At 44.4% G+C, this 12,500-nt stretch overlaps 1 protein-coding gene across 1 annotated transcript in view; it reads left to right on the forward strand.

Moving 5' to 3' along the window:
• Window positions 1-12,500, forward strand: part of cc2d1a (coiled-coil and C2 domain containing 1A) — a 38,337-nt gene that overhangs the window by 14,799 nt on the left and 11,038 nt on the right. Inside the window, exons 17-20 of the mRNA XM_038960632.1 lie at window positions 1,748-1,864; window positions 7,972-8,045; window positions 9,760-9,818; window positions 10,061-10,212. Of these exons, the coding sequence (XP_038816560.1) occupies window positions 1,748-1,864; window positions 7,972-8,045; window positions 9,760-9,818; window positions 10,061-10,212 (402 nt within the window). The remainder of the gene's footprint in view (window positions 1-1,747; window positions 1,865-7,971; window positions 8,046-9,759; window positions 9,819-10,060; window positions 10,213-12,500) is intronic.

Here is a 12,500-nt window from a genome sequence, read left to right on the forward strand (position 1 = left end):
CGTTCCTCCCACACGGTATGTATAGATCTACCTCGTTCCTCCCACACGGTATGTATAGATCTACCTCGTTCCTCCCACACGGTATGTATAGATCTACCTCGTTCCTCCCACACGGTATGTATAGATCTATCTCGTTCCTCCCACACGGTATGTATAGATCTACCTCGTTCCTCCCACACGGTATGTATAGATCTACCTCGTTCCTCCCACACGGTATGTATAGATCTACCTCGTTCCTCCCACACGGTATGTATAGATCTACCTCGTTCCTCCCACACGGTATGTATAGATCTACCTCGTTCCTCCCACACGGTATGTATAGATCTACCTCGTTCCTCCCACACGGTATGTATAGATCTACCTCGTTCCTCCCACACGGTATGTATAGATCTACCTCGTTCCTCCCACACAGTTCAGAAACACTCTGTAAAGAGACACACAATAATTAGGATCAGGCGTGGCCATTTTGTAGGCATGGCCACTCTGTAGGCGTGGCCATTTCGTGGGCGTGGCCAAATAGGGGGTGTGGTCAATTAGTAGGTGTGGTCAACACACCTGAACACACTCAAATTGACAGACAAACACTTGAAACTGTTGAGTGTGAAGTTGATGATACACATACACCTATGGCATGTTTGAATAGTAAGATACAATATGGGCCCAACTACTGTAACACACATGTTACAAATATAAGTGAAGATGCATTGAATTTAAGAAAATGCCATCTTCACAGTGTGTGTGTGTGTGTACCATGTGAATCAGGGTGGGAAATGTAACGTTTTGTTCCACCAGCCACTCAGATTTTTTTATCAGCCAACATATTTTTTGCTCCATAATTACACCCAAAAAATAGTAACGGATGAGCCTGTTTTGTAATGTTTTAAAACAATAAATTAATCACCAGTAAGAAGTAATGTGGTATATTGCTTAATTCCATTTCATTTTTGTAACCTGCGTCTTTTAACCAATGTATGTTAAAATAAATCATTTAGATACTATAGTAAAAACAGATAAACAGTTCTACAACTGAACATCAACAATCAACAAGTGCCTGCCCTGCCACAAAATGCTGAGTGATATGGGTTATTTAATATTGTAGTTCAGGGCTCCACACTGATGTGTTTTACAAGGAGTACATAATCTGTTTCTAAGTAGAAATGTAGAAGCACACAAATAAATCTAGGAGAACAATTTCAAGTATTTGAGTGTTTTAATGATAAGAAAGTGGCAAAAAAGCTGATGAATACGTTTTTTGAAGTGATCCGTGCTCGATCAAGCACAATCATTAGGCGAGACAGAAATTGTCAGCCGGTCCTTTAAGGGACGGGCCGTTACCACGGTAACTGTGGCACTCGCTTGTCTGTGACGGGAAAAACATCTCAGACTGCGACGTCTTCCTAGCAGCGGACAGTTTCAGCAAACTCAAACCCACAATGAAAAACAACCTGGCGTGTGAACAAAACATTTTAACTGGCCAAGAAACACGAAGACAAAGTCACACGTCAGTAGCCTTGTCAATTCCACCAACTTCTTCTACATGTGGGTTTTGGATGAAAAAAACAGTTCCCAAATGCTCTGTGTGACCACCCGCCAACGTGGCTGGTGAAATAGACATTCAACCCCGCCAATGACAACATCTACCCCCATTTGGTGTGTGTGAACCCTGTGTGTACTGTGTGTGTGTGTGTGTGTGTGTGTGTGTGTGTGTGTGTGTGTGTGTAATGTGCGTGTGTGTTGCTGTTGTCAGGTTTGAGAAGCTGGCAGAGGAGTGTATGCAGAACATTGAGGTGTTGAAGACGGCCCACGCCAAGGGCCAACCTGTCCCCAAATACCACACTGAGGAGAGGACCTTCAACACTGTCAAGTACTATACTGTTACTACCATATTAATATCACACTGAGGACCTTCAACACTGTCAAGTACTATACTGTTACTACCATATTAATACCACACTGAGGACCTTCAACACTGTCAAGTACTATACTGTTACTACCATATTAATACCACACTGAGGACCTTCAACACTGTCAAGTACTATACTGTTACTACCATATTAATATCACACTGAGGACCTTCAACACTGTCAAGTACTATACTGTTACTACCATATTAATACCACACTGAGGACCTTCAACACTGTCAAGTACTATACTGTTACTACCATATTAATACCACACTGAGGACCTTCAACACTGTCAAGTACTATACTGTTACTACCATATTAATATCACACTGAGGACCTTCAACACTGTCAAGTACTATACTGTTACTACCATATTAATATCACACTGAGGACCTTCAACACTGTCAAGTACTATACTGTTACTACCATATTAATACCACACTGAGGACCTTCAACACTGTCAAGTACTATACTGTTACTACCATATTAATATCACACTGAGGACCTTCAACACTGTCAAGTACTATACTGTTACTACCATATTAATATCACACTGAGGACCTTCAACACTGTCAAGTACTATACTGTTACTACCATATTAATATCACACTGAGGACCTTCAACACTGTCAAGTACTATACTGTTACTAACATATTAATATCACACTGAGGACCTTCAACACTGTCAAGTACTATACTGTTACTAACATATTAATATCACACTGAGGAGAGGACCTTCAACACTGTCAAGTACTATACTGTTACTAACATATTAATATCACACTGAGGACCTTCAACACTGTCAAGTACTATACTGTTACTAACATATTAATATCACACTGAGGACCTTCAACACTGTCAAGTACTATACTGTTACTACCATATTAATACCACACTGAGGACCTTCAACACTGTCAAGTACTATACTGTTACTAACATATTAATATCACACTGAGGAGAGGACCTTCAACACTGTCAAGTACTATACTGTTACTAACATATTAATATCACACTGAGGACCTTCAACACTGTCAAGTACTATACTGTTACTACCATATTAATACCACACTGAGGACCTTCAACACTCAAGTACTATACTGTTACTAACATATTAATATCACACTGAGGAGAGGACCTTCAACACTGTCAAGTACTATACTGTTACTACCATATTAATACCACACTGAGGACCTTCAACACTCAAGTACTATACTGTTACTAACATATTAATATCACACTGAGGAGAGGACCTTCAACACTGTCAAGTACTATACTGTTACTAACATATTAATATCACACTGAGGAGAGGACCTTCAACACTGTCAAGTACTATACTGTTACTAACATATTAATATCACACTGAGGAGAGGACCTTCAACACTGTCAAGTACTATACTGTTACTACCATATTAATACCACACTGAGGACCTTCAACACTGTCAAGTACTATACTGTTACTAACATATTAATATCACACTGAGGAGAGGACCTTCAACACTGTCAAGTACTATACTGTTACTAACATATTAATATCACACTGAGGACCTTCAACACTGTCAAGTACTATACTGTTACTAACATATTAATATCACACTGAGGACCTTCAACACTGTCAAGTACTATACTGTTACTACCATATTAATACCACACTGAGGACCTTCAACACTGTCAAGTACTATACTGTTACTAACATATTAATATCACACTGAGGAGAGGACCTTCAACACTGTCAAGTACTATACTGTTACTACCATATTAATACCACACTGAGGACCTTCAACACTGTCAAGTACTATACTGTTACTAACATATTAATATCACACTGAGGAGAGGACCTTCAACACTGTCAAGTACTATACTGTTACTAACATATTAATATCACACTGAGGACCTTCAACACTGTCAAGTACTATACTGTTACTAACATATTAATATCACACTGAGGACCTTCAACACTGTCAAGTACTATACTGTTACTACCATATTAATACCACACTGAGGACCTTCAACACTGTCAAGTACTATACTGTTACTAACATATTAATATCACACTGAGGAGAGGACCTTCAACACTGTCAAGTACTATACTGTTACTAACATATTAATATCACACTGAGGAGAGGACCTTCAACACTGTCAAGTACTATACTGTTACTAACATATTAATACCACACTGAGGAGAGGACCTTCAACACTGTCAAGTACTATACTGTTACTAACATATTAATATCACACTGAGGAGAGGACCTTCAACACTGTCAAGTACTATACTGTTACTAACATATTAATATCACACTGAGGAGAGGACCTTCAACACTGTCAAGTACTATACTGTTACTAACATATTAATATCACACTGAGGAGAGGACCTTCAACACTGTCAAGTACTATACTGTTACTAACATATTAATATCACACTGAGGACCTTCAACACTGTCAAGTACTATACTGTTACTACCATATTAATATCACACTGAGGAGAGGACCTTCAACACTGTCAAGTACTATACTGTTACTAACATATTAATATCACACTGAGGAGAGGACCTTCAACACTGTCAAGTACTATACTGTTACTAACATATTAATATCACACTGAGGACCTTCAACACTGTCAAGTACTATACTGTTACTAACATATTAATATCACACTGAGGAGAGGACCTTCAACACTGTCAAGTACTATACTGTTACTAACATATTAATATCACACTGAGGACCTTCAACACTGTCAAGTACTATACTGTTACTACCATATTAATACCACACTGAGGAGAGGACCTTCAACACTGTCAAGTACTATACTGTTACTACCATATTAATACCACACTGAGGACCTTCAACACTGTCAAGTACTATACTGTTACTAACATATTAATATCACACTGAGGACCTTCAACACTGTCAAGTACTATACTGTTACTACCATATTAATATCACACTGAGGAGAGGACCTTCAACACTGTCAAGTACTATACTGTTACTACCATATTAATACCACACTGAGGACCTTCAACACTGTCAAGTACTATACTGTTACTACCATATTAATACCACACTGAGGACCTTCAACACTGTCAAGTACTATACTGTTACTACCATATTAATACCACACTGAGGACCTTCAACACTGTCAAGTACTATACTGTTACTACCATATTAATACCACACTGAGGACCTTCAACACTGTCAAGTACTATACTGTTACTACCATATTAATACCACACTGAGGACCTTCAACACTGTCAAGTACTATACTGTTACTACCATATTAATATCACACTGAGGACCTTCAACACTGTCAAGTACTATACTGTTACTACCATATTAATATCACACTGAGGACCTTCAACACTGTCAAGTACTATACTGTTACTAACATATTAATATCACACTGAGGACCTTCAACACTGTCAAGTACTATACTGTTACTACCATATTAATACCACACTGAGGACCTTCAACACTGTCAAGTACTATACTGTTACTACCATATTAATACCACACTGAGGACCTTCAACACTGTCAAGTACTATACTGTTACTACCATATTAATACCACACTGAGGACCTTCAACACTGTCAAGTACTATACTGTTACTACCATATTAATATCACACTGAGGACCTTCAACACTGTCAAGTACTATACTGTTACTACCATATTAATATCACACTGAGGACCTTCAACACTGTCAAGTACTATACTGTTACTAACATATTAATATCACACTGAGGACCTTCAACACTGTCAAGTACTATACTGTTACTACCATATTAATACCACACTGAGGACCTTCAACACTCAAGTACTATACTGTTACTACCATATTAATATCACACTGAGGACCTTCAACACTGTCAAGTACTATACTGTTACTACCATATTAATATCACACTGAGGACCTTCAACACTGTCAAGTACTATACTGTTACTACCATATTAATATCACACTGAGGACCTTCAACACTGTCAAGTACTATACTGTTACTACCATATTAATACCACACTGAGGACCTTCAACACTCAAGTACTATACTGTTACTACCATATTAATATCACACTGAGGACCTTCAACACTGTCAAGTACTATACTGTTACTACCATATTAATATCACACTGAGGACCTTCAACACTGTCAAGTACTATACTGTTACTACCATATTAATACCACACTGAGGACCTTCAACACTCAAGTACTATACTGTTACTACCATATTAATATCACACTGAGGACCTTCAACACTGTCAAGTACTATACTGTTACTACCATATTAATATCACACTGAGGACCTTCAACACTGTCAAGTACTATACTGTTACTAACATATTAATATCACACTGAGGACCTTCAACACTGTCAAGTACTATACTGTTACTACCATATTAATACCACACTGAGGACCTTCAACACTCAAGTACTATACTGTTACTACCATATTAATACCACACTGAGGACCTTCAACACTGTCAAGTACTATACTGTTACTACCATATTAATACCACACTGAGGACCTTCAACACTCAAGTACTATACTGTTACTACCGTATTAATATCACACTGAGGACCTTCAACACTGTCAAGTACTATACTGTTACTACCATATTAATACCACACTGAGGACCTTCAACACTGTCAAGTACTATACTGTTACTACCATATTAATATCACACTGAGGACCTTCAACACTGTCAAGTACTATACTGTTACTACCATATTAATATCACACTGAGGACCTTCAACACTGTCAAGTACTATACTGTTACTACCATATTAATATCACACTGAGGACCTTCAACACTGTCAAGTACTATACTGTTACTACCATATTAATATCACACTGAGGACCTTCAACACTGTCAAGTACTATACTGTTACTAACATATTAATACCACACTGAGGACCTTCAACACTGTCAAGTACTATACTGTTACTACCATATTAATATCACACTGAGGACCTTCAACACTGTCAAGTACTATACTGTTACTACCATATTAATATCACACTGAGGACCTTCAACACTGTCAAGTACTATACTGTTACTACCATATTAATACCACACTGAGGACCTTCAACACTGTCAAGTACTATACTGTTACTAACATATTAATATCACACTGAGGAGAGGACCTTCAACACTGTCAAGTACTATACTGTTACTACCATATTAATATCACACTGAGGACCTTCAACACTGTCAAGTACTATACTGTTACTAACATATTAATATCACACTGAGGACCTTCAACACTGTCAAGTACTATACTGTTACTACCATATTAATACCACACTGAGGACCTTCAACACTGTCAAGTACTATACTGTTACTACCATATTAATATCACACTGAGGACCTTCAACACTGTCAAGTACTATACTGTTACTACCATATTAATATCACACTGAGGACCTTCAACACTGTCAAGTACTATACTGTTACTAACATATTAATACCACACTGAGGACCTTCAACACTGTCAAGTACTATACTGTTACTAACATATTAATATCACACTGAGGACCTTCAACACTCAAGTACTATACTGTTACTACCATATTAATACCACACTGAGGACCTTCAACACTGTCAAGTACTATACTGTTACTACCATATTAATATCACACTGAGGACCTTCAACACTGTCAAGTACTATACTGTTACTACCATATTAATACCACACTGAGGACCTTCAACACTGTCAAGTACTATACTGTTACTACCATATTAATATCACACTGAGGACCTTCAACACTGTCAAGTACTATACTGTTACTACCATATTAATATCACACTGAGGAGAGGACCTTCAACACTCAAGTACTATACTGTTACTAACATATTAATATCACACTGAGGACCTTCAACACTGTCAAGTACTATACTGTTACTACCATATTAATATCACACTGAGGACCTTCAACACTGTCAAGTACTATACTGTTACTAACATATTAATACCACAATGCCATACAATTAACATTCGTATAAAAATACATCTCTTACACACACATACACATATATACAAAGCAGGAGGAAAGTAATCTGTCTTCTCTGTCTGTTGTAGAATGTATCCTGACCTGACAGCCAATGAGATGACGCTGTACATCGTGAAGGGCATCAATCTACCTGCTCCCTCAGGTGTGTTTTGAACTTTATATGCCTCCTTCTGACCCCCCTCTCTCCTGACCCCCCTCTCTCCTGACCCCCTCTCTCCTGACCCCCCTCTCCTGAATCCCCCTCTCTCCTGAAACCCCCATCTCTCCTGATCTCCCCTCTCTCCTGAAACCCCCATCTCTCCTGATCCCCCCTCTCTCCTGATTTCCCCCTCTCTCCTGATTTCCCCCTCTCTCCTGATTTCCCCCTCTCTCCTGATTTCCCCCTCTCTCCTGATCCCCCCCTCTCTCCTAATCCCCCCTCTCTCCTGATCCCCCCCTCTCTCCTGATCCCCCCTCTCTCCTGATCCCCCCTCTCTCCTGATCCCTCTCTCTCCTGACCCCCCCTCTCTCTTGATCCCCCCCTCTCTCCTGATCCCTCTCTCTCCTGAATCCCCCCCCTCTCTCCTGATCTCCCCCTCTCTCCTGATCCCTCTCTCTCCTGAATCCCCCCCTCTCTCCTGACCCCCCTCTCTCCTGATCCCCCCCTCTCCTGATCCCCCCTCTCTCCTAATCCCCCCTCTCTCCTGATCCCTCTCTCTCCTGATCCCCCCCTCTCTCCTGATCCCTCTCTCTCCTGATCCCCCCCTCTCTCCTGATCCCCCTCTCCTGACCCCCCTCTCCTGATCCCCCCCTCTCTCCTGATCCCTCTCTCTCCTGAATCCCCCTCTCTCCTGATCCCCCATCTCTCTTCTGGATCCCCCTCTCTCCTGATCCCCCATCTCTCTTCTGGATCCCCCTCTCTCCTGATCCCCCTCTCTCCTGATCCCCCTCTCTCCTGAATCCCCCCTCTCTCCTGATTTCCCCCTCTCTCCTGATCCCCCCCCTCTCTCCTGATCCCCCCTCTCTCCTGATCCCCCCCTCTCTCCTGATCCCCCCCCCCTCTCTCCTGATCCCCCCCCCTCTCTCCTGATCCCCCCTCTCTCCTGATCCCCCCTCTCTCCTGATCCCTCTCTCTCCTGATCCCTCTCTCTCCTGATCCCCCCCTCTCTCCTGACCCCCCTCTCTCCTGATCCCTCTCTCTCCTGAATCCCCATCTCTCCTAATCCCCCCTCTCTCCTGATCCCCCCTCTCTCCTAATCCCCCCTCTCTCCTGATCCCTCTCTCTCCTGATCCCTCTCTCTCCTGAATCCCCCTCTCTCCTGATCCCCCCTCTCTCCTGATCCCCCTCTCTCCTGAATCCCCCTCTCTCCTGATCCCCCTCTCTCGCCTGATCCCCCCTCTCTGCTGACTCCTCTCTCGCCTGATCCCCCCTCTCTGCTGACTCCTCTCTCTCCTGATCCCCCCCTCTCTCCTGATCCCCCCCTCTCTCCTGATCCCCCCCCCTCTCTCCTGATCCCCCTCTCTCTCCTATTCCCCCCTCTCTCCTGATCCCCCCTCTCTGCTGACTCCTCTCTCTCCTGATCCCCCTCTCTCTCCTATTCCCCCCCTCTCTCCTGATCCCCCCTCTCTGCTGACTCCTCTCTCTCCTGATCCCCCTCTCTCTCCTATTCCCCCCCTCTCTCCTGATCCCCCTCTCTGCTGACTCCTCTCTCTCCTGATCCCTCCCTCTCCTATTTCCCCCCTCTCTCCTGATCCCCCTCTCTCCTGAATCCCCCTCTCTCCTGAATCCCCCCTCCTGAATCCCCCCTCTCTCCTGAATCGCCCTCTCTTCTAATCTCTCTCTTCTGATCACTCTCTTCTCATCCCCCTCTTCTCAGGAGTCTCTGCCAGTGATCTGGACACCAGTGTGCGCTTTGAGTTTCCTTTTCCTAGTGCGGTAAGACTCACACTCAATACACAATCACACGCACGCACACACACACACACACGCACACGCACACGCACACACGCATACACACACAACCATTTTGCATGCACACATTTCCACTTAGATCCACTCAAATATTCTGTGTGTGTGTGTGTGTGTGTGTGTGTGTGTGTGTGTGTGTGTGTGTGTGTGTGTGTGTGTGTGTGTGTGTGTGTGTGTGTGTGTGTGTGTGTGTGTGTGCGCGCGCGCAGGAAGAGGCCCAGAGGGACAAGACCAGTACAGTGAAGAACAGCAACAGTCCAGAGTTTAAAGAGCAGTTTAACCTGAACATCAACCGTCAACACAGAGGCTTCAAGAGGGTCGTCCAGGCCAAAGGCATCAAGTTTGACATCATCCACAAGGGGTGAGATCCACAGACACACACCAGACCTGGTTAATACATGCAGATTGAGGTCTGTGTTAATGACTATTGTAGCTGGAAATGGTCTGACAAACACCGCTGTAGCTCAGTCACCTTCCACCACCGATGTCTCATGGTCTAACAAACACCTCTGTAGCTCAGTCACCTTCCACCGCCGATGTCTCATGGTCTAACAAACACCTCTGTAGCTCAGTCACCTTCCACCACCGATGTCTCATGGTCTAACAAACACCTCTGTAGCTCAGTCACCTTCCACCACCGATGTCTCATGGTCTAACAAACACCACTGTAGCTCAGTCACCTTCCACCACCGATGTCTCATGGTCTGACAAACACCTCTGTAGCTCAGCCACCTTCCACCGCCGATGTCTCATGGTCTGACAAACACCGCTGTAGCTGGGTCACCTTCCACCGCTGATGTCTCATGGTCTGACAAACACCACTGTAGCTGGGTCACCTTCCACCGCCGATGTCTCATGGTCTGACAAACACCTCTGTAGCTCAGTCACCTTCCACCGCCGATGTCTCATGGTCTGACAAACACCACTGTAGCTCAGTCACCTTCCACCGCCGATGTCTCATGGTCTGACAAACACCTCTGTAGCTCAGTCACCTTCCACCGCCGATGTCTCATGGTCTGACAAACACCTCTGTAGCTGGGTCACCTTCCACCGCCGATGTCTCATGGTCTGACAAACACCACTGTAGCTCGGTCACCTTCCACCGCCGATGTCTCATGGTCTGACAAACACCTCTGTAGCTCAGTCACCTTCCACCACCGATGTCTCATGGTCTGACAAACACCTCTGTAGCTGGGTCACCTTCCACCGCTGATGTCTCATGGTCTGACAAACACCACTGTAGCTCAGTCACCTTCCACCGCTGATGTCTCATGGTCTGACAAACACCGCTGTAGCTGGGTCACCTTCCACCGCTGATGTCTCATGGTCTGACAAACACCGCTGTAGCTCGGTCACCTTCCACCGCTGATGTCTCATGGTCTGACAAACACCTCTGTAGCTCAGTCACCTTCCACCGCTGATGTCTCATGGTCTGACAAACACCGCTGTCGCTGGGTCACCTTCCACCGCTGATGTCTCATGGTCTGACAAACACCTCTGTAGCTCGGTCACCTTCCACCGCCGATGTCTCATGGTCTAACAAACACCGCTGTCGCTGGGTCACCTTCCACCGCTGATGTCTCATGGTCTGACAAACACCGCTGTAGCTGGGTCACCTTCCACCGCTGATGTCTCATGGTCTGACAAACACCTCTGTAGCTGGGTCACCTTCCACCGCCGATGTCTCATGGTCTGACAAACACCTCTGTAGCTCGGTCACCTTCCACCGCCGATGTCTCATGGTCTGACAAACACCGCTGTAGCTCAGTCACCTTCCACCGCCGATGTCTCATGGTCTGACAAACACCTCTGTAGCTCGGTCACCTTCCACCGCCGATGTCTCATGGTCTGACAAACACCGCTGTAGCTCAGTCACCTTCCACCGCCGATGTCTCATGGTCTGACAAACACCTCTGTAGCTGGGTCACCTTCCACCGCCGATGTCTCATGGTCTGACAAACACCGCTGTAGCTGGGTCACCTTCCACCGCTGATGTCTCATGGTCTGACAAACACCACTGTAGCTGGGTCACCTTCCACCGCTGATGTCTCATGGTCTGACAAACACCTCTGTAGCTCAGTCACCTTCCACCGCCGATGTCTCATGGTCTGACAAACACCACTGTCGCTCAGTCACCTTCCACCGCCGATGTCTCATGGTCTGACAAACACCTCTGTAGCTGGGTCACCTTCTACCGCCGATGTCTCATGGTCTGACAAACACCACTGTAGCTCGGTCACCTTCCACCGCCGATGTCTCATGGTCTGACAAACACCACTGTAGCTCAGTCACCTTCCACCGCTGATGTCTCATGGTCTGACAAACACCTCTGTAGCTGGGTCACCTTCCACCGCCGATGTCTCATGGTCTGACAAACACCTCTGTAGCTCAGTCACCTTCCACCGCCGATGTCTCATGGTCTGACAAACACCGCTGTAGCTGGGTCACCTTCCACCGCCGATGTCTCATGGTCTAACAAACACCTCTGTAGCTCGGTCACCTTCCACCGCCGATGTCTCATGGTCTAACAAACACCTCTGTAGCTCGGTCACCTTCCACCGCCGATGTCTCATGGTCTAACAAACACCTCTGTAGCTCGGTCACCTTCCACCGCTGATGTCTCATGGTCTGACAAACACCGCTGTAGCT

The sequence above is a fragment of the Salvelinus namaycush genome, chromosome 2, assembly GCF_016432855.1.
Source record: "Salvelinus namaycush isolate Seneca chromosome 2, SaNama_1.0, whole genome shotgun sequence".
NCBI lineage: Eukaryota > Metazoa > Chordata > Actinopteri > Salmoniformes > Salmonidae > Salvelinus > Salvelinus namaycush.